The sequence below is a fragment of the Lissotriton vulgaris genome, chromosome 5 (assembly GCF_964263255.1).
Source record: "Lissotriton vulgaris chromosome 5, aLisVul1.2, whole genome shotgun sequence".
NCBI classification, from domain to species: Eukaryota; Metazoa; Chordata; class Amphibia; order Caudata; family Salamandridae; genus Lissotriton; species Lissotriton vulgaris.
In genome coordinates this window covers 1,475,922,042-1,475,946,423 of record NC_141693.1, presented here as the reverse complement: position 1 = coordinate 1,475,946,423, position 24,382 = coordinate 1,475,922,042, and the positions used below count along the sequence as shown (strand labels likewise).

Below are 24,382 nucleotides of genomic sequence, written 5' to 3'. Positions count from 1 at the left end.
AAGGATAACAGTCGACCACGGTATGCGAGCCTGCAATGGTCGCTTTCCTTCTGACCTATCCAAACAGCCAACCTTTGTAAAGTCTGAAAGTAGGCTTGATTTTATTGTTGTATCATTGAGCATCTGGCACTTTATGGTGGACTTTAGAGTATCTAACAGGGTTGAGAGTGATCATTTTCCCCTGGAACTCCATATTGAAGCACACATGTTCAGTGATTCTATGCCCAATGAAGCTGCAGATGCACTATGTGAAAATGTGCACATCAATAACAACAGACGTGCTTTAAAATGGCCGCACCTGCTATCAGATGGCAAAACCCTTGCAGCTGTTTATTCTCTCTTTGACTCGATCTTTGGCCCCATAGCTGGCTATCCTCTCCTAACTGAGAACTATGCGCATTTTGCTGAATTGCACAAAATCTTCTTTGACAAACTCAAGATTCACATGTCCAAAATGCCAAAGAAGCATCAGCAAAATATAAGGATGGGTTGCCATGGGAAGCTTTGGTTTGATCGTTCGTGTAAGATGGCCAAAAGGAAACTTTTGACTGCAATCAAAGAGGGCTCTAAATTGGATGTCAAACTTGCAAGGGAAGAATACAAGCACGTCATAAAGGATTCCAAAAAAGCCTGGGAAGAGCTTCTGTGGGCAGATATGTTGGCTGCTGCCAAAATAGACGATAATGTTGCCTTTTGGAGGTTGGTTGCCAATGGGGGGCATGCAGGAAGAGCAGTTAAGGATACTTTCTTGGATGAATTAACATGGGTAAACCACTTCACATCCTTGTATAAACAATATGACAGTGCTGCTGTTGAGGACTCATGGTCACCCCCACCTCCTGAATGCCTTGATTTCACATTGGAAGAAACAATGAAGGCAATTAACGAACTAAAAAGCAGTAAAGCCCCTGGTCCGGATAAAATACCTGGTGACCTTTATAAACATGCAATCGAAGTCTGGGCTCCTTATATTAATTGTTTATTTAATGTTTTATCTGTTGATTGTTCGTTTCCTGAAAGCTGGCGTGCAGCAGAAGTGGTACTAATTTTTAAAAAGGGTAGCAAGTCTGATCCCTCTAATTATAGGCCCATTAGCTTAATGGACACCCTGCAGAAACTCTATGCTAAGCATCTGTTATTTAGAATGAATGATTGGCTGGAGGAGTCACAGATTTTTACCAAATTTCAGGCAGGCTTTAGGTCTAAGACCAGTACATTAGACCAGGTCTTCAGATTCTGTTGTATATACTGGAAGTATGTACATATTAGGAAAGGTCATTTGTATGTAGCATTTGTCGACCTTAGAGCTGCATTTGATCTTGTTCCTAGAAATCTGCTCTGGGGTTCCTTGAAAAAAGCCGGGATGCCAGGGTGTCTGTTAAGCAAAATAATTGAGTTACATGCTAGAAACCATGCCAACATTAGATGGGGACCAAATGGCGAATTGTCTCGCGACATTCCAATCGAGCGCGGCGTTCGTCAGGGTTGTGTCCTGGCCCCCACTCTATTTTCTATATTTGTTAATGATATTCCTGAACATCTAAATGCCTGTACCAACGATTCACCCCAGCTAAATGGAGAGAGAGTACCTGCGTTGCTCTTCGCAGATGATACCATCCTTATATCTCAGACCAAGAGGGGCCTCCAGATACTCTTAAACTCATTTAGTGGCTACTGTGAAAAAAAAGGCCTGGAAATAAACACTAGCAAAACTAAATGCATGGCATTAAACCATAGCAGACCAGATAGAGGGATCTTGACTCTAAATGGACAAACTCTGGGAGTCGTTGACAACTTTTCTTACTTGGGGGTGGCAATCGACTCAAAGTTAACATGGAAGGCCCAAATTGAGAAGAGTAGGGTGGTATATGCTCAAAATGCCAAACCTATAATGAGTAAATTGAATGATAGTATGAGTAAGAGTGCAACACCTGCTCTTGAACTCATTAAATTTAAAATCCAATCTGCCTCTCTATACGGGGCTGAAATCTGGGGTCCGTGGGCCAAAGAGTGCTTCCAAGGATTGGATAACAAATTTATGAGATCTGTTGTAAGGGTTCCTACTAGCACCCCCCTAATCCCTCTCCAACTAGACCTAAATTTTAAACGCACTGATCACTTTACAATTTTAAGACCCTTGATGTTCTGGATTAGAGTTTGGTCCACCCCAGAATTGTTGGACTATAGGAATAGTCTTCAAGAGGTATTAAACCTCGACACTTTTAACTCCATTCTATGGTTTGGGCATATACAAAAATGGTTTAAACTGTTGGGGTTGTACTCTTTTTGGGAACACCCCGAGAACCTGCCACCATTTGCAAAAACCATGGTGAAGAGAGTTTTTTGGTCCTATATGAATAACAAGGTTGTACACAAGAGCAGAACTGGGACCCTAACTAAAGAATTCCTATTGTTTAAAGATGAACCTTGTTTTGAAACATTTCTGGATGAGGTTGAGCCTCCTGTGGCCAAGACCCTCTATCTGAAATTCAGATACGGGAATCTTATGTTATCTTCCAATCTAGAATGATGGTCAAAGAAAAATATGGCATGTACAATTGATAATAACAGAAAATGTCCTATGTGCTCTGCCTCCTGTTTGGAGAATGAAATTCACATGCTTTTTGTATGCAATGCTTACATAAAAGCACGGAAAAAATGGCTAAAACCTATGTGTGCTCTCCTAGGAACTAGAAGTTGTCATACTGCATATAGGATTGTTAAAACGAATACTGCCCAGTTCATTGTGTTTAGTATTAGCAGATTTTTAACATCAGTTTTCTTTAGTCGGAAAAAATTGGGTCAAATGCTTTGAGTAAATGTGTCAGATTCTCCAAGGAGGTATACCTGTTGTGCACTTCTGTTGCTAAATTGAATCACGCTAAAATGAATTTTTTTACTGTTAAAACGTTTTTAAGGAGATTGTTGAATGGTGACCCTTCTTAGTAAAAACGCTTATGAACGTTTCATTTTTATGAATTGAAAACTGGAATCTAATTCGTTCTGATTTATGTATGTATATATCTGTGTCTTTTATGGCTATTTTGCCGAAATAAAGATTTTATAAATAAATAAATAATAGATCACAACAAATCAAGCTCAACCACTTCCTCGCGCAACCCCAACCCGTCTCACTCGGCGTCCCCCAAGGATCCATCCTCTCCCCTACCCTATTCAACCTGTTCATGGAACCACTCACTCTCATCCTCAAACAGGTTAATATCAGCTACCACCTCTACGCTGATGAACCCCAACTATACTACAAGATCAATTCCCACAAAGACATACTTCACCTAAATGACACCTTGAGTAAAGTTCAAGCCTGGTTCCATCAGAACCATCTAAAACTAATCCCGAAAAAGACTGAAACCATACTGTTCTCCCCCAAAAACAATCCCCTTCCCATCCAACTCTGGATCAATGACATCAAAGCTCTTGACTGCTCACTCTCCACTTCTAATTCTGTGAAATCACTAGGCATCAGTATTGACCAGAACCTTAATCTCATCCCACACATTACAAATGCAGCAAAAAGTGCTCTTTTCACTCTTCCCCACCTCAAGAAAATTAAACAATTTATTCCAGCAGTCGATTTCAAGCTTGTTGTACAATCGCTTGTCCTTTCTAGGATCGACTATGGTAACGGAACTCTGGCCGGCACCCCTAAAATCCATCTTGCCCCGATCACATCTGTCCTCAATCTTGCTGCAAGACTCATCTCTGACTGTAAACATTTTTATCACATCTCCCCCATCCTCAAGAACCTCAATTGGCTCCCAATAGAAGGAAGATCCATCGACAAGATCGCTTGCATCACTCACAAAGCTCTCCACCAAAACACGCCTTCTTATCTTTCAACCAAACTACACAAAGCAGGATGTTCCAGGTCCCTGAGAAGCACTAACTCCCTTGTCCTTATCCCTCCTAGACTCAAATGTCAAAAGACCCAATCCCGTGCACTCTCTGGTAACGCGTCCACAATTTGGAACTCTCTCCCCAACGATCTTCGCTGCAACCCCTCCTACTCTCTCTTCAAAAAAGAACTCAAAGTACTTCTTCTCAACAAATACTGGGGTACCTTATGCTAACTCTGATGCTTGCACTGTCATTTTATTTATTTGCTTCCTCATGTGTATTTGCTTTCTGGGTTTCTAGTGTGTTTCCGCACAATCACTCGTTTATCTGCACCTCCTTGTAAAGCGCTCTGATACTCTTGGGTCCAGCAGCGCTATATAAAACCTTTGAGAAAAAAAAATGGTGTTATAATGCATCCGGATAACTGAATTCCTCTTTAGGTGTAACTGGTCTGGAAGGGATCAACCAGTACTGGAGAAGTAATCTATCCAGTGATCTCCTATTGTCATACACTTCTGAGGGAGTACAGTGATTTATTCCATTGCGATGATTTCCTACATCTTGTTCCACCACATGTTTGAGGATGGTGAATCAGGCAATTACCTTTTGTGGGACAGGAAGAGTTCCAATGGTATGAGCCAGTATGTGACCAATCTATGCACTAGCAGTGTATGGTATAAATATTGCAACTGCAAATGAAGTAATACGTGCTGATTAAGTTTTAATTGGTTAATTGTTATTTAGTAATAGCTTGATCAATAAAAAAGACCTTACAAAATACCTAGGCTTTTCAACAAGCTAATCATATATGATTAGTAACACATCTCTCCATGTCTGGCCTGCAGCGGGATTGATTATATGACACTGCCTCACAGGTATTTTGTACCACCTGTAAAGTATTTTAGTGGAATCTTCCCTTTCTTGGATGGATATTGAGACGTTTGCTGAATCTCGACCACATATATTGTGTTAATTTTTGGGTTATCTGTCCAATACCCTGCGAATACGTCCGTGCTCTGTAAATACATTTATGAATCAATTAATCAGGCAAATGCACGTTTAAAATTGGAATATTGCAATCAAATATCCTCATACTATTCACTAAGCTTGTACAAAATACCACAAGCCTTCAATATACATTAGCTGCATGCATTACCTTAGCAGTGTTCATGAAGCAAAAAAGTAGGAAGAAAAAAGGCAACACTGAAAATATTACCTTAGACCTAAGGGATGCGCAGTAGAGGGAACATATCGGTCTGCTTGTTCCTCCTTCGGTAACAAGTCATCTGCCTGCAAAAATAACAGGATCATGTCAGTTTATGAAATAAGAGCACCTTTGATCGACCTTATCGGCCTAGTACAGAAAGCCATTACTCAGTGCCTGAAACCACCGGATACACGGTACACCGCTCAAATAATCCAGTGCTCATTACATGATTGGGGCTCATATGTCACTTTGTGAGTTGCCAATGACTATTACAAACTAATGAAATAGAAACCGCCTAAAGGAGTGAGCACGATTTTGAACTACTGAATGATTCTTCTTCAAGAATGCAGAAATCGAGGAAATTAATTTTGCGCTGTCAGAAAAAAGGAGCCCTCATCCCCAAGGATCGTCATCAATTAGGGCAGTTGCAAGCTCACTCATGACAAACAAACCTCAGGAAAATCTGATACACCGTCACCAGCACAACCACCACCATGTGCAGCTGGCCTCGCAATCCACGGCCAAGGAAAAGAAAAGTAAGAACAAATTGCCTGGAATCGATTCTGTCTGGCGTACACGCAAGCTTTTGGGGTGTTGGTTGGCGTTCGGTAGGTCATTGTGTTCTTGTCAACCATGAGGGCATCCTGTTGAATACAAACATTAATCAGAAACAGAACTTGCTGGTAGGTGTACTAAACATGCCAATTCAGGGGCATCAGAGTAGTAAAGATAGTGAAAAGGCAGTAAGAAGGACTGATACGTTTTAGACAATCCCTCTAGCAGCAATCCTATAAATCCAACTTCAGGAAATTAACAGTTAAGACGGAATGGAAAGGGTTCTACTTTCAAAGCAACTATCAGGCTCTGCAGTTCAATGGACTCAACATGCAATCAGGTACAAAGACTGAGGCAAATGCCGCATCATGCACGCTAATAGGGTCATTTACAAGCAACTTGTAATATCGGGTGTAAAACACACCTAGAGGAAATTGATATGCAGTGGTGATCATGTTTCTGGACCAGATTTATGAGCTGGGCCTCGCATGCAAAAGGCATCTGCACCCATGTTGCTTACCTCTAATGCCAAAGTAGTATGTGGTAGTACTTGGAAGCCCAAACACAAGAGTGCACTTTGCACTCAACTCACCATATTAGATAGTGCTAAAACGGGCCCAAATTGTGAAAGAGCTCGTTGTGCATGGGCATACCTAACCATCTAAGAGTGCATGTATTGTTGCACGGATTCTGCTGGTAACGCAGAACTGTGCGTTAGGGAAAGGGAAATCACTACAGTATGTGCCATGGACAGAAGGTGAATGACAAAAAAATAGGTGCTCAATTATGGTCCTTTCCATTTTAAGGTTGATCTCAAGAGGGCTATCTTAAGTAGATTGCACATTTTTAGGTGAAGGTAAGGTCTGCTTTAGTAGATTGGTCACTAGCCTGCTATTAGGGTTTTCACAGATTATGCTGGAGTGGTTATAGAGGCCATCTTGAAATGTCCAACAATGTCATGAGCATTTAAGATAGTTATCACATACAAGGCTTCCCAGCACTGTAATGTAAGCAAAGTTTGTTGTGGGGACAATTCAAAGGGTCCGATGGCAGGTTTGCTAATTTTCCTTCTAAAATGTACAATCTAGAAAAAGAAAGTTTGCAAAGCGCACCTTAGCACTGTAGCTACTGCGAATCCCGCTCCCCGTTGTTTTCTGGTATCCCCCCACGTGGCACATTGAGGGTCTTTGTTCCATCTGTTAAGTGCCCAAAACAAGACAATCACGGATGGCGAAACATTCAAATATGCAAACACAGCTTTCCCCAGGTCTTAATTAGAGCATTAGGCAAATTAAAAGCAAGTTACTCAAAAGGAAAAAAACAATCAGTGTCAAAATAACCTTGCATTAACAGAAAATGAATGCCCGAATTTGCAATTGTAAGCCATTAAGAAAATACAACATTCCCATTAAGATCACGCTGGCGCATTACAAATGACTTGCAAATCCACAGGAGTCTAAAAGCATCATTATCCTCTGCATCACTCTGCCTGCATAGAATTACCACTACAAATGCATATTTATAGCGTATGGTTAATGTAACATATTCAACGCTTCCCTGGCCCCTGCCATCTCAAGCAATGCATCATTTTGCAAAGATTATTATCAAGAACCTTCTGACTCCGTGAAACTCTGGTCTCTTGCGGCGTCATATTCTGTCACAGTATGTGCAACAGGCCTACCACGAAACGAGGCCATCATAGGTGTGAAAATGTTCTGATGGGTAGACACCGTTTTGAAGGATGTTTTACCTGCCTTCTTTAAGGAGGAAGAAGACTTAAGCTATTGTGAGGAAATCTCTTCTGATGAAAGGGCGTGTACACCAATACTTCTATCCTATATCCACTGCTCTGGGACAGAGGGTGGCGAATGCTGGGGGTAGGCTGACTGGAGGGAGTCTTCCTGGAGTTTCAAGAGATTCAGAAACACTAAAAGAAGTCATTAGCAGGTCATAACAGGGACTTTACATTTTATTGTGACAAAACACAGGACCAGTAGCGGCCACCTGGACTAACCTAGTCTTTTTAGGATCCAAGAGAAAAGGACTGTCATATTTTGCATTTTTTCGAAGTAGACGGTAGGTTTTCAAGAAGCCCAAGTCTCATCTGTGTACCAGTCCAGGCCCTTCACAAGTTGTACTGTAGGGGTTACCAAATGAAGTCCTAACCTTTGCTTTATTTTGAGCCACAAACTTCAAAAGGGCTTTTTCAGAGTACAAGCTTGCAACTATGTAAAAAAGTTCTCAAGTTAAACTTATAAACCCCTATGTTCGGTCTCCACGCTCGCTATCAAGGTTGCATATCCACTGCTACATACAAAGGAATTAAACCTTCTTCTGAGACTCACAAGTTCTTGTATAACAGGGAATACTGCATGAAATTCCATTGGTGACTAAAAGGTAATCACCAGCTCATGAGAAGGCAACATGCTTGTTCTCCAACTTACTGACAATTCGAGATCAAACACTTGGGTGGACCATTTTACTAGTTTGTATGCTGCAAGGGAAAGTAGGCAACTCATACATATCGATGAACTAGCAGCCAATACAAAATATTTTACTTTAGTTTTAGCTTGGACGAAAAAAAAAATGGCAATTAGTGCAGTCAAACCAGGAAAAGCTCCCGGACCTGATAGAATTCTGGGTGATCTACTGAAGCATGATATCAGTGTCTGGGGGCCATACATAAATTCCTTATGTAATGCAAATGCCTTAGGAGCCCCCATCCCCAATACTCGGAAAGGGCTGAATTTATTACAATTTTTTAAAAAGGTAACCGTTATGACACTGCAAACTATCGCCCGATCAGACTAATAGACATTTTACAGAAAATGTATTCTAGGCATATTTTAAGATTTACATGTCTGTGTTGGAAATATGAAAAAATAAGAAAGGGGCACCTTTACGTTGCTTTTGTGGATTTAAAGGCAGCGTTTGACCTTATTCCACGGGACCTATTATGGTACTCGTTGAGATGCCAAGAGGTACCCTGTTATTTACAAAACCAAATAACCAAATAACTAAATAATAGGACTACATGAAGAGAATTATGCAAAAGTAAGATGGGATCCGAGGGGCGAACTATCTGAGGCAATCCCTATAAAAAGAGGTGTACGTCAGGGATGTGTGCTTGCACCAACTCTATTCTCACTGTATGTAAATGACATCCCCAATTTGTTGAATGGTTGCCAGAACGACGCACCCAAATTGGGAGGCGATTTGGTGCCAGCACTTCTATTTGCTGACGGCACCATTCTAATATCGTAAACACCAAAAGGATTGCAATGCCTAATAGACTCCTTCTATACTTATTGTATGAGAAAGGCCTTGAAGTAGATATTGGTAAAACGAAATATATGGCCATAAACCTCCACAAAACTTTCAAAAAAGACATTGTACTAAATAACTAAAAGTGGGAGTACGTGCAGAGTTAACTATTTGGGCAAATCTTTGGATACAAAGCTATCTTGGAAGTTGCAAATGGAAAAGAACAAGATAGCTTTACTCCAAAACTCTTTGCCCATAATGAAAAATCATTGGAGTAGCTTTTCCAAAGCAGGTTCCCCAGCCCTGGAGGTGTTCAAATATAAAGCCCAAGCAGCCGCACTCTACAGGGCCGAAATATGGGGTCCTTACTGCAAAAATAACTTTGAAATAGGGGAAAACAAATTTTATAGAATGCTCTTAAGCCTCCCTGCGCGAGCTCCATTAATTCCAATTATCCTGCATTTAAATGTCAAACGTACTGACCATCAGGCATTATTAAGACCCCTATTATTTTGGGTCAGAATTTGGTCCACTACAGAATTGTTACACTACAATTGGAGGAGATTTTGAAGTTGGACCAGCATAGGAGTATACTGTGGCTTAGACACTTTTCCTTGTGGTTCAGAAAATTGGGTCTATCCAATTACTGGGATGACCCAACCGCGCTGTCCGTAGCCTCAAAGAAACAGCTACAAACAACTTTCTGGGCCTACTGTCAAAATAGCGTGTTACATGGTCTACCCAGCGGATTGTTAACGACTAGGTTCCTTTTGTTCAAGGACATAGCAAATTTAGAGCCCTTTCTTGATGAGGTGCATCCACAATTAGCAAAAAGTTTATACACAAAGTTTAGTTACGGTGTATTATATATAATGCAATCACGTCACAATGGGCTATTAACGCTGGAACAAGTAATGATTTGTGTTCTTTATGCCCAAACAAGGTTAAAGAAACTGACTTGCATGTATTATTCTTTTGTCCTCTATATGTCAAGCTTAAAAAGAAATGGATTAAACCAATCTGTATAAATATAGGAATTAGGTCTTGTAGAGAGGCAGAAAGAATCTTAAAAACGGATACATCACAACCAATTGTATTTAGTGTCAGTAACTTTTTACTTGGGAAGAGGTGTGGCGCAGCGGCCAGGGCGACTTACGCCAGATGCTGGGGATCAAGGTTCGATCCCCGGCGGCAGGGGTCTGCCCAGCACCATGTAACTCTGGGCAATAGCTTGCTTAATCGTCCCAACGGCCCCCAGCGCCGGGACACCCATGGGTATCTGTGCGCTTTACAAATACTGGATTTACATTTATTTACATTTACTTGAAGTAAGCTTTTTAAGGGACAAATCAGGACTGAAGTTGTAACGAATATGATTAAGCATTTCCAGGGCAATAATAAATGAATTCGGAATGAGTATGTAGATGCAGTAGGTATAAGGGAGTCTTGTTTGAGGGAAATGTTAGTCAGAAATTATTATTATTATTAATTGTTTTTTTAAAATGTTTTAGGGATGAAAGCACAAACAAATAACAAAAAACAAGGAGTCCTATATTAGCGTTATTACCATTTTTATCTTGATGCCTACTTTAAACATAATTATGTTCTTAATGAAATAGCGAAAGGTCATATACAACAGCTTTTTTTTCTTTTTCCATCTATTAACATTGTACTAGCATTGTTGCACTATTTGCATATGGAAATTGTACGCGTTTAAATGCATCTTTTATGGTTTAAATGAACAGAAATAAAGATTTTGAATTTAATTGAGAACCCTCCCAAAGTATGTAGAACTTTGGTCATTTTGTTTTTCATTCATCTGCTATAATTAATACAGTATTTACCTTTACTCTCGTTTCAGTTTGTTATGGTAGTCATTCTTTGATGTATTTGTTATTTTTTTATCATTAATGTTGCCCTATGATGATTCTCCCATGCTGACTTAAACCACTCTACTCACTTGGTTGAAATGTTCAATGTTTTGCAAGAGAAAAGTATAGTTACTGAGCACCAGTTTATCTGGGTGAAAAAGAGTCAAAACTGATTAGACTGAAAAAGCCAGTAGTTCACCAACCATATCAGAAAAGGTATTGCCACCAGGAACATAGTTTACAATGTCAGCAACCCTATTGGAAAACTGCAATGGTTCAAAAGGAGAGGCTGTGAGAAATGTTAGCATTGGACTCAAATACCACTGCACAACAATAAACCACACGGGGAATAAATAACAGCAAACCTTTTAGAAAATACATCACCATGGGTTAATTAAACCTAGATGGTTGCCTATGAAAGCAGCCAAATAAACACTTATGGTGGCAAGCTCTAAACACTAATGGCAGGATCTCCAAACCTTGCTGTACAAGGGAAAGCGCAATGCGCAGTTTAGCAGAGTCAGATTGGCAGAACCAAAAAGGATTGACGAACCACCCATGCCAGCGTGTAAGCACGTCTGTTGTGTGTGGATGAAAAGGCTGAATGCTGAGTCCCCACACACCAATGTACCAAACGCTGCAGGCCCAATCTAATGCGATCAGAATTTGCTTAGCCAGTCAACCCTGCACCTTCTGTAGGACTTTTAATGGAGGAGGGTTTGGCAGGAATAAGTAAAGCAGATCATACGATCAGCCTTATCTGGCAAGGGATGGGGTTGGGATACTGTAAAGCGGAGAAGAGGCTGGGCCACAATACAATCTATACAAAAGAAGGAAAATACCTTGCTCACTAGCTTCAATTGTTTTGTTTTATGGAACTGAAACAGAGATTTAGTTAGTTCCGACAACATGAATTGCAAACGAACACTTAGCACATGGTAGATCTGCAATTTCTCAGATGATGCTGCAAGGGCCTACCCCTTACCGGTGAAGATTCAGAGCAGCAAATAATACATCAAGACTTTCACACAAACAGTGAAACCACAGTTCCCAACAACTACACAAGGTAGAAAGCACTAGAAATACCATTGACATCTCAACAACACAAACATTTCTTGAAGGCGCCCTAACACATTCCACAGCGGAAAATTAGATTAGATCTCCTCATTAAAGAGGGAGCAACATGGCAAGCCTTAGCCGGCTACACACCACATCCAGACATTACAGATAACCGGAACACATGGTGCACCCTTATTAGCCGTTTTGCCAGAAGTGCTTAAATAGATCCAAAATGAGTACAGGGCTGACCCTGTCCTGGATTTTGGGTTGAAATTGATGGGCAACTTTGCAGCTGTATTCACCATTATGTTAAGTAATATTAAAGGGAAAGCAGCAGCGCTGGCTATACACCAGCGACTCTTGAATTAGGCACTGGGAGAACAGCGGCGCAAATTACCTAACGTCATCGAAGAAACCTATGCAACAGTAGGTAGAGGTAATTTGGGAGCAAGACCTAGTAAGCCCCAAATTAAGAGTAACTCTGAAAAGGATAACTAAGCAAGCACCTTCTACTAAGAAGAAGTTGGATAATATGAACAGGGGTGAGTCTTTTCAATAGAAGGCCACTGAGAAACGCTACAATTTGCCTAAGCATGATAGTATTAAAAAGCCTGATCGGTAAGGATACGGTTACACGTTCCACTCATTCCATTTGTGATTCATCCCAAAAAAAGCTTGAAGGTGTGGATGGTCAGAGCGCAGATCGGAGGAGTATGTGAAACCAAAGAAGGACTCAATGCTCTTCTGATTTACTATAACAAATGAAGACAAACCTTAACAGTCCAAGCCTCAATTCAAAAAGGTAGCGAAGCTTCAAGTCAAGCATGCACGGTCATGGAGTACCTGATAGATTGTCTGATGGCAGTAGCATTTAGTGATTATATCCAGGTGCAAACACAGGATACAAGAGCGAGTGTGCTGCATTGATTATATAAATTAAACTCCAAATAAAGGGGGATATACAAAGTTCAATAAATGTTCTCTTCTGGGAGAACTGGTAATTCGGGTACGACATGGACTGGCCAGAGGGAGAAACTATAATTTTACCTGCTTTCTCCAACCTGGTTCCAAAATCAGTTAAATATTCATACGCCAAGAAGTGGGCATTAGGCATTAGCGCAAGTTCCAGTGTTATACTACAACCACACGGGGTGGGATGATCACATAACACCTGTGAGGTATGCCCTACAACCTCAAATATAATACCCCATTAAAAAGCAAGTTAGAGGGATTCTCACACAACTTGAATATCAAAGTGTAATAGAAAGTTGCACCTCCCCAATGAATAACCCTTTTTATTAAAAAAAACAGAGCATTGGTATTGCTTAGTGTTAGATTACAGAAACTACATTCGCTATCAAATCGCGCACAAAGCAGCACTAATGAACAAAATAGTGTGTAAAAAATACCACCTTAGATAGCTCGCATGGATTTTTCTGCCAAAATAGTGCCTGAAAACCAGTACTTGACCGCATTTAGCATGCTCGCTTCTCAAAAACAGTTCTATTGATTGCCTCAAGGATATAAGGACAGCCCAGGGTTGTTTTATGTCTTGGTTAGAGAACTTGAACAAGAATTTGATGACCAGGCATTATCATATGTCGATGACCTATACTTAATGGATAACCTTTCAACAAACTTGGGAAGAGTAGAACATATGGTTTTGGGATTTGCTTAAATGGGCTACAAATTTAATTTCAAGAAATCCAAAATTGTCTATCTCAGCTTCCTGTTTTGTGATGCGAGCTGACAAGGGAAGGCAAAAGCCTTGCAACACATTTGTTAGATAAGTGTGCACTCTAACAACCACCTAACACACTGAAGAACCTACATTTTGGGGTTCCTAAATTTTGATTGAACATATATTCCAGATTACGCCGAATGGGTAAAACCATTCGAAGACTTGATTGGCCAGACTTTAAACACACATTGGAACACTGAACACACATTCCATGTTCAGTACAAGCTGACATGCTGTCTTCAAAACACTTACACACACACACATGCCAACACCCTGACTCTGGTGATCTGTATAATTGCAGGGGCATCAGGATACACCTATGTGACATTCAGACAAGGAGATACTGTCCAACTGCATTTAAATCACATTTATACACCAATGCAGAAATATGTTTTGCACCAACAGAACAAACATTGACGGCAGTACTGACTGTTGTGGTACGAGAAAGATATTTGGCTCAGGGAAAACACATTATTACTGTGACTCCGGCCTTAGAGGCTGTGATAAAGGCCAGCAATCCTAATGCCAAGGATTTACATCCTACATTGATACAATGGGCCAATTCTTACGGCAACGGATGTAGATTACATATTGGACTCTACATTATAAACACAAGCATTCCTGCAATATGAATACAAATCCTCTGCCTAATGAAGTCATGCCTCTTGATCGGTAAGATTACATCATATATACTTTTGGTTCTGCCCAGCCTGTCGTAGGGATCAAGCACCAGGACTTTGCTGCATGCGCCGCAGTCAAGGGTAGAAAGCAGGATGGAGAATTCCACCCTGAAAAAAAACCTTCACCCAGTCACTTGGTGACTGTACATTGCAGCTGGCTGAACTGAAAGCTTCAATTTTGGCCCAAGAGAATACAGATCCCGGATTCCCACTCTCAGTATGTGATTTGTATTATTGTGTCCTGTCTTACGAGTATTTACACGACTGGAGCCAGAATGGAGACAGGGATTCTAAAGGGTACAAGATAAAGCACAAGTTGCTTTGGGGGAAGGTGGCCAAGATAAAAGCATACTTGCAGCAGACTCCTGTGCTTCACACTTTGAATCATCTGCGTGAAGGGATGCATGTTGCATGGAATTCTATGGCTGATGAAGCCGCAAAAGCAACAGTGAAAACTGCTACAGTCACTGCAATTACTCATTCCATTACAGGAATAGATGGAAACATTATGACAGCAGTCAACACTGCACACAATGGCACCCACTTGCCAAAAGACTTTCCAAATAAGTACTTCTACCAGTTAAGTGTGCAGAATATCCCATTTGCTCATATTCACGGAGTGGGGGATAGATTAATACCATATTCAGATTGCAGGTTAGGTTTAATCCTAGCAGCATAAGTGGGCCTAGCATATGCTCATGCAGGGGTGGTAGCTACAATTTCATTATTGCAGCAACGCTACCGGTGGCCAGGTCTATACAACCAGACAAAGGACTTTGTCCTGAAATGCGACATCTGCTAGCAGGTGAAGGGTTCCACCATAGCGCGGCCACCACAGACACCTCTATTGATCTAAGACAAGCCAATTGTGTTGATCTTCACCACTGTGATCCCATACATTTCTAGATGGGGCTTACAAATGCATCTTGGTTGCAGTGGATTCCTGCTCTCGATTCTTATGGGCTTGGCCACAGCGACCGGCTAATGCACAAACTGTTATAAAAGACTTGCAAGTCTTCAACAGGACAAACGCAGTAGCCGCATTCCATTCGGACCAGGATCCAGCGTTCGCATTCAAGGCTTACAGAGACCACATGGAAAAATTGAGTGCAACTGTGCATAAGTCCTCCCGCTATCATTGCGAGGGGAACGCGGTAGTGGAGAGGAAGAACTGGGACTTAAAGCAGTCTTTAACAGCTAGGGTATAGGGTTCACATCGCAGTTCGGCTATCCCCTGTATGGTGTCCACAGGGCCCTAAACTATCTGCCTTGAAACTCCCTGGGTGAACAGACTCTTGCTTGGCGTTAAGTCGGTTCAAGACCTCAACAGTCCCAGGACAGTGATGCCAGAAACACCTTTTGACATCAATGAACGTTTGGATGTTTTACAGGACGTGAACGGCTTTAGAGTTGCACAGAGCAACTGGAGAAGTGAAGGAAGCATCAGCTCCTCCTGGTTGGATTCCAAAGATCGGTCATCTGGTCCGGGAGAAGATTGTGGACATGAAGGAATTTGGGTCATCTTGCATAGCGCCTGCACCTGCCTGGCTGTTGAAGGTATCACTACTTTGGTTTTCGATTATACTGGCTGGGATCCTGGATAGCTGCTTTCGCCTCTAAATTGATTGCATGTACTTTAGGTACACTCCAGATTGGATCCTGGGATACCCTATAAGTCCCTAGTATATTGATTTCTTAGGGTGTAACTGGGCTATGTACCCAGGGCATAGGTACCCCAGAGGCCTCCCAGGGGCTGCAGCATGTACTGTGCCACCCCTGAGAGACCACTCAAACTGATACAGCAGGTCTGCTACTGTAGCCTGTGTAAGGTGGTGCATACACCCCTTACTGTAGATATAGGTTCACTATATCTACCTTATATCACTGCACATATAAACCTATCAGTCACCCCTATGGCAGGCCTTCTGAATCCTGAAGGCAGGGTGCTGGGTTTTATGTGAGAAGGTGCCCATGCATGAGCAGAGCCCCTCTAAAGAACGGAACCTATTTTTCAGGGTTGTTTGTGATGCAGCCTACCATATACTCTTAAGTGCATTATAATCTTGCGGTAAATGCTAACTTTAAAAATGTGAAGGACAGATTCCTTCCTCAAAGAAAATAATGAATGGAAAAAAAGGTTGATTAAATAAACCAAATCACTAAAGGAACATAGTGTGGTTTGTTGGAAGTAAAATAAATGTAAATGACAAGGAAACCAGGTCAATCACTGTTTATACTATAAACTTTAAAAAGGCTGCATGGAAACAGTAACTGGCGGGGGAGGTATGATTCCACCCTCCTAAAGGGACATATGCGACACCAGTACACCTGGTACCAGCTTTCTCGACCTGGGCATCACAAAATGGATGCTGCCAGCCACAGACACGCATCTGCCCTCCTGCTGCAGAGCTGAGCTAGAGCAGGGGAGGCTGGATAATAGGCTTCCAGTCAGAGCGAGTTGTAACCACCTCCCAGACAGGCTTAAGTGTATTGGTGCTGGGTGGGTTAACTCAGTGCTTTGATGTGTGCACTGGGGGCACATTTAGTGTCCCTGTGCATAGTCCAGTTCAAATCGGTTGCAGGAGCCATTGGCTCCTGCTCTGGTGCGAAACTGAACAAAAGACATGGGTGTAACCACCCCTCTGTCCTGACCCTCCCATAGGTGGGTCCCCAGAGTTTGTCACTACCCTTCCTTGGGTATAAAGTAGGAACACTTGACTACGGGACTTTAGATTTTACCTGGACTAAACTCTGTTACAGAAACCAAGTACTTCGACGATCTGCATGACGCTGGATGACTGAAGAATCTCCCTTGGAGTAAAGGAGTTTCTCCTCCTGAGGACTCCGAAGATTTCTGCAACACAGGAGGGGGGTTCCAAAGGTCTCGGAGGTTGATCTGCGCTCTCAGCAATTCTGAGGCCCGTATCCCTCGTGGGGACTGTGCAAATCGAACCCCTGTGCACATTACTCTTTTGCAACAGCATATGCTTTCCGGTGACCCCTGAAGTTGTGCTTTGGGCTACTTTTAGTCCTGACCCCGAGCAGTGTTTCCACCGAAGATTTCCGGCCTACACTCAACGAGTGTTCCTTGGGCTTGAATTTTGTGATTCCTCTCGAGGTCCCTTCCCGATACCTAGTCCGTTGGCCTGTGGGTCCCTGTGAAAGTAAATAACTTTCCGTAGGCTTTCCTGGTTGCACCAGACGTGCCCTGACTCTCCATTGCTTGGAGAGTCCCCAGGACCGTGCTGGTCCTCACCGAAGCAGATTTCCTCTGACCGCGTGGGTTGCACTTACCAAGGCTTGTTAGTGTTCCATCCAGACACTGACCCCCTCCAGCACTCTACATCCTTTGTGGAACAGCTCACCTCTGGACTTGGTCGTCCTCGACGTCTCCTGGTCCCCGTGGCTGCAGAGTCAATCACTGCGTCAACTCAATTGAAGCACCCATCGGTGGGCATTCGTCTACTGAGCCCCTGGTCACACTGAAGTGACACAGACTCTGTCCCCTCTGCTTTCAGATTCTTCTCACCTCGAATCCAGGCTTGGATTCCACCGCACACTTTTACTCTTCACGGCAGCAGCACTTTTCAGCCTCACACCATTGAAAACAATGAAGATTTCCGACATCACTTGACACCTATGCACCCGGCTTCCCTGGGTTAGGTAACACAAGTACGCCGGTGCTCACAAGGGTGCTGGCCTTAGAACCTTCTATGTTTGAAAGGGTTTGCTCAAAGTCCTCTTCGAAGTGCCCTTACTCTTTAAAATTCCAACCGCGACTTTCCCATAGAGTTGTACGGAGCTCGTGCCTGTGTTCTCACACTGCACCCATCCTCCGTGGGTCCCCTGTCTTACTACCTTTGGTGGTTCCTTGGGGTCCCAGTGATTCAACATGCTCTAAGCACTGTGTCTAGTCAGGTTTTGGTTGTTATACCACTTTCTTAGTATATGGTTTGGTCGCCCCTGTGTGTTGTGCCATTTACTGTTCTAATTTAATATGGTTTGCTTTGTTCTTTAATCTCATAAAGAGGTTAGTAGAGAGTGTTCAGAAATAAATACATATATTTTATATATTCCTTGTTTGGTTCTCCTTTCATTCAGGAGGTTCGGATCTGGTAAAACAAGTTGCTTTACATTCCTTCGAGACTTAGCCTGAAGGCTGCTCTCCACAGCTACCACTAGGATAGATTTCAATAAACGGTGTCTTAACCTAATCATCAATAAGGGCTGTTTGGACTGGTACAAGGTGCCCACTAGAATTAGTGGTCAGCAAATACCAGGACAACTTCTCACAGACCTTAACACTGCCACACGTGAAACAACACTTGTCCCTTCTTTCTGATGGCGTAAGACAACAGAACTTTACTAGGTCCTAGAAAACCACATCGAAAGCACTTCCTGTATGTAATACATAATGAAGTGTGGAAGGTTTCACAGCAGGAAGCTGCTGAAAGACTGTGTGAAATTGACTGGGTTAATTTAGAGAGGACTCGCACAGTAGTTGACAATGGTATGACTACCTTGTCCACTCAGATATATTCTCTGGGTAATACTGTGTCATCTGCAATATACCTCTTACAGAGGTAAGAGGTCTTATTTACAACATGGGCAGTCACAGCTTAGGGCTATCATGTTGTTAAGCTGACCTACACAGACACTTTGTGCTGGTCGTGTATCATGGAAACACCTTAATGTCACTAGTTCATTTTTACCATAAATCTTACAAAGCAACAAACCACAATGGCAAAAAAGGACGCAACATACACTATGTTACAAATGGAAACATTTGAGAAACTACCATTCACTGGTGCAGAAATACCTTCCATGAATTGGATAATCCAGGGCTTTATTTCCCTGCCAATTTCAACTTTTCACTCCCAATACTGCTTACATCATCAAGTGGGCAGATATGAAGCGCTAGGAGAGGGGTATGTGCACGAGTCAAGGATCTTACCTTTCAAATACCACTGTACGAATGGTGGGACTGATGTTTTTCTAAGAGGGACTTACTGCGAGAGTACTTTGGGACATTGCTTTGTGTGTAGGGAAGTTTTGCTTTATGGCGCATGCAATTAATCCAAGGCACACTTGTGGTTTTTAAGGGTTCTATGGCAGCTGTGATCCATCCAGCTTTCGGATTACTCTCGAATTGAGTTATTTGATGTTTAACCATCAAAGCTATTGTAGGATGAGACCGGGAATCGCCTATCTGGTAACGGTCTAAGCGGTTGTAACCTACTGTACTCAAGTACTGTTTCCACCTGCACGCACAGTTAGGGATGCAAAGCTGTGGCCTTTAATAACACTTTAGAATGTACACTTTAATGCTTTGAGTAGACAAACCCCTATTGTTCAAACAGGATGTGGAGTTCACATCTGCTAAGGTGATGTTTGATCTTCAGGTGGCAAGGTCTTCCTCGGAGATCCAGTTATTCCACCATTCATATACTTCGTGCTTGGAAGCATTTTTGAAGGCTTTCCGCTTGTCCTGTTCCTGGTTATAAGGACTGTGCTTTTATTTTTTCTGCTCCGCAAAGGATGTCCCATCACAAGGCTAAATGGAACTGGCACTACCAAATGTGCTCCTGTAAAGGCATTATACAGCACACCCTGGCTTCCAGAACTCAATGAACATTTATTTTTGTCCTTTCGGCCTGTCTGGCTACACCGCATGCAGCTCGTTTTCCGCTATTTGCTGGGCACTTTCGAGCGTTCCCTGGACGTATGTCTAGGAACGCAACCAGTTCAATTTCTGGACATGGATCTGCTGGTGGGCCCTCTAAAGGCTCACTTGTACAGTGATGCTTTGCGTGTGCAGTTTTTTCCAAATACATTCAATAAGCCTTCCTGGGATAATTCTGCCCATAGTGATCTGGATCTTGACTCTGTTCTGCAGATTCTGCACTGGCCATTCCTCCTTCGGCAGCTGCTAAGGGGAATGGACTGGAAAATATTTGCTCTATGATTCCGATCCAATGGGTGCCTCTGGGAACATAGGCAGAGGTTGCTGGGAACAGCAATGTTTTGTCTGCGTCTAGGAACACAAACAATCTGCCAGTCTAGAGTTGTGGGAAATTTTAATTTGGCCATGTTTTTACACGCTAAATTGATTTTAACACTTTGAATCTTAACAGTAGTTTTCAATTTTAGACTAACAATATGGCTTTCGCTATGCTTTTTGTATTAAAAGAAGCGTGATGCTAATTTAGATTTTACATTTTAACTGGATCTTTTATCTTATACGTTAGCATAGTTTGGATAGCTTTCTAGTCTGCTTACGTCCAAGGAGTGGGTGTCATTTGGTTACATTCAAGTCAGGCGAGAACACCACTATTGTATATGTTCAAGAAAAGATGTAAATTTAAAGTGAACACTGCACATTGACATTTAACACACATTTCATTGTGTGCCTGTGCAGGGAAATTTGCTCTAAAATTTCTTTGCTTACCTTTAGACTTTGTAGGCATATTATCACACCGCCTTGAACTTTCTGGACAGGGGTCAGGTACACTAAGCAAAATGTTGTCTCTTATTTTTGCCTGCTTGACGACAGAGCTATCACAATAAAATAAACAACAACTGCCTGACTGGGGTTTCGGCATTGCAGTAAGGATGATGTTTATTATATAAGCAGTTTCATTTCCTTGTTAAATTAGAGGAGCATTTCACGGACACAGCAATGTCGCTGTATGCCGGAATTCCAGTCTAGCTGATTCCGGTTTACCTCTTACGAAGGATCCGGTTCAGCTCTACACCAAGGCAGGCACCCTGATGACATTTACCTGCAGGTAATGGGGAGTTTGATCACCCTACAGGGATTTGGAAGATCACCCACCCTAGACATATTATGTTAAGTAGAGCTAGGTATTAGTACAATATTAAACAGTACTTATATAGCAGCATATATTCACTGTTACAGCACAATGGTTGAATTATTCATTTTCCTCACCATTCTCATAATGCTAAATCAAGCAATCGGTTTTCTTCTATTGATTATTGCAGCAGGTCTCTTATACAAGAATCACAATGCTTCAATAAATGTTGAAACGTCTTGCTGAGTATTTCTTGTGTATCTCTTTGGCTATGCATGAGTAACCAAACAAAAATGTTCTAGATCGGTTACCACGATTCCTTGGTGAGTCAGATTTGTCATGTTCAGAGGTTGCAAAATCCATTTGTTATCTTGCCAGTTTAGGGGTATAGATGGTGCACTGTGAGCTAGCAGGACAATAGGCCAATATATCATGAGGTTGAGCTCAGAATCAGCCTTGCGCAATCAGGACATTCAGGTTGTCCAACAAACTGACAATTTTACTTGGAAAACTATAAGCCGTACAACAATGGGGAGGCCATAGGTGACCGGCAGCGAGCTTGGACCACCTCTCCCCTTTGTGGAAGGACTGCTGTGGCAGGGGTGGACAGCCTGGAGGCCCGTTTGGTGAGCGGAAAACTGTAGGGGGAAGCCGCTCGCCTAGAATATGGGATGCCTCCCCTTGGATTTTGCAGACTCAGACTCTATGGTTGCTTTTGCTTCTCTTCTGGGCGCCTGGCACTTACACTGCCCCCATGGACAACTGAACAGCTGTGAGGTGGCTGCCATGGTGTGTACTTTTGGAAGTACGGAGAATGTGGCGGGTGAGTTCCCAGAAATCTCTGGCACGGGGACCGGAGCCACAGCAGAATCTTGGCTCCCTAGAAATATTGGTCCTGAGCCGGAGAAGATTGAATGCCTCCCAGGAAGTGCTGGAGGGCAGAATTTATAAGGTCACTATTGACCTGGCATGCTCCAGGTTGACCACCTCAAGCTACTGGACAAGGTGAAATAGAACACTTAGGCTCTAGAGGAGATGGGCCCCACTGTTAAAGGCTTACAGGCCAAGGTGGCAGACCTGCTGCACTGAGTGGATCTGATGGATCGTCAAGTGGAGGATGTGGAGGGTTGTAGCCGTAGCAATATTGTACTGATATGGGTCTACCCGAAAAGGACATGGCGGCCTTCCTTGAGACCTGGCTGTTGAAGGAGGTAGCACCAAAGGAACGGTCAACGTACTTTGCCTTGGAGAGGCCACAGAGTCCCTACAAGATCACCACCACCTGAGCCCACACTCTCCCTGTGGTGGCTTGCCTGTTGCACTACCGAGACAGGGACCTGATACTACAAAAGACCCAGGAGGACTGAATCTTTCGAAATGGGCAGGAATCTGGCTTTCTTCCTGGATTACACCATGCTAGTCCAGCAACAACGTACTTTGTTTCTTGCTGTTAAAAATTAGATGAGAAAAGCCAGAATTCAGGACATGCTTTTGTTCCCTGCCCAATTTAAGGTTATGCTGAAAGGCAAAATACAATTCTTTAATGACTCACCAATGGCATGGAAAAGGCTAGAGTGCTATAAAGTGAACTGGAGAGAAAGCAGGGCAGGGGACCGTCGAGGTGGAGCCAAAGCAGTCAGGGACACCGGGTAGCCAGGAGCTCACACCTGGACCGGAAACAGGCAAAGAGGAAGATGGCAGATGCCCGCATGCGACCTCTTCTCTGGGGACGTCGCAGAGATAGTCCACAGAGGATGGCTCTGATGACTGCAGGTGTTAAGGCTTCCCCTTAACACCTGGAGTCTGACGCTCTTCCAGAGGAGCTCACCGAGGCACTTCACAATACCCTAAGCATAGCAGACTACCTCTAAAGTGGGGGCCGCCCCATCTGTGTGCAGTGTTTCCCATAGCTGCTCTTTGCTTGCTTGGAGGGGGCCCCCAAAGTGTGGAAGGACCGCCGGGCGAAATGTTACTTACTGGCACAGGTTTAACAGCTGGAAGGAGCATTACCCTCTGCTCTACCAAGGGGTGGGGTGGGGACCAGCGCCAGGTACATTTGAATTTACACTGCACTAATATAGGTAGGTTGATAGCAGAGTAACTTCCCTGAAGTTGGGAACTGTTTTACTATTTTTGCTCAGTGTGCATGAACAGCTGTGCTATTATCGCCCGACAGAGGTGCTGGGAGGGGAAGATGGGACCCCAACACTTCACTTCACCAAGGCTGAGAAGACAATGCACTACGCTTTCTTTACATGGAGTGTGCAGGGGATGTGTTCCATTAGCAAAACAATTACAATTCTAGCTTTACTGAAACCCAGGATCATCGATGTGGCCCTCCTTCATAAGACCCACTTAACTCTGCCTGAGATACTCAAATTGCAGAGACAGTGGCGAGGACAGGTCTTCGCAACAAGGTATTCTGCTTTTTCCAGAAGACTATTGGTATGCACTAAGCTGGTACTCTTTCTGAAGGCTGAATGGACTTACACTGACAAGGAGAATTGCTATGCCATTGTAGTGATGCGGCTTATTGACCTCCAGATACAGATTGGTAGCATCTGAGCCCCGAATGTTGGTCGGGTGCAGTATTTTAAAGGTGCTCTCCCAGGTCCTTCCTTATAACCCGGATGCACCAATGTCGCTGGGGGGTGACTTCAGCGATGTGGCAGATACAGTACTTGACAGATCTACTCACCCTATTGCACACTCCCCTGTGAAGGGAGCTGCACACAGTATCCGAACGTGCCAGGAAAATTGGGCCCTCAGACATGTGAAGAGATTGCAAACTGGAAGGAGGGAGTACTCTTAATTCCCCTGCGCACTCCTTAGAAGTGCGATTAGATACTGTATTGTGTACGACGGGAGTCATGGATCCAGGTTGGGCAAGCTGAATATCTGGGGTGCACACTGATCAAAACCCCCTACAAGTTGAGTTGTAGGAGGCACATCTCCTATGCCCACCTGGTGGCTTAACCCTAGATACCTTTTCACGCCCACCTTCGGAGACCCACTGGCTGATTCGATTGTAGACTAATTTGCCACTAACGTGTGTACGGCCTCCCATGCCAACATTGAATGAGACACCTTTAAGCCAGCAGTCAGGGGACATTGCCTCAGTCAGTTGGTGAGATGAGAGTGGACCGCTCGTTACATGCGGAATGGACTATGCGGGAGGGAACCATCTGGTACCTAGAAAATGAGACTGCGCACCACCTTGAGATTCTTCAGACCCCGAGGGAGGATCGTAATAAGCTCTCAGAGAAGCAGGTTAAGCTCCGCTTCCAAAGCGGAGGGATTAAATAAATACCACAAATGTGGAGGGAAGCGAACGGGTG

The 24,382-nt window shown here is 43.1% G+C and overlaps 1 protein-coding gene across 5 annotated transcripts in view; it reads right to left on the bottom strand.

Annotated features, from left to right (window-relative positions):
- The window catches only part of LEMD1 (LEM domain containing 1), a 492,643-nt gene that overhangs the window by 40,916 nt on the left and 427,345 nt on the right, over window positions 1-24,382 (bottom strand). For 4 of the 5 annotated variants that reach the window (XM_086923443.1, XM_086923442.1, XM_086923439.1 and 1 more), the window contains 3 exons: window positions 6,730-6,816; window positions 5,515-5,706; window positions 5,072-5,145 (listed from right to left, as the gene is read on the bottom strand). In XM_086923443.1, coding sequence (XP_086779569.1) covers window positions 5,072-5,145; window positions 5,515-5,706; window positions 6,730-6,816 — 353 coding nt within the window. The remainder of the gene's footprint in view (window positions 1-5,071; window positions 5,146-5,514; window positions 5,707-6,729; window positions 6,817-24,382) is intronic. The other variant, XM_086923440.1, reaches the window with a different exon arrangement.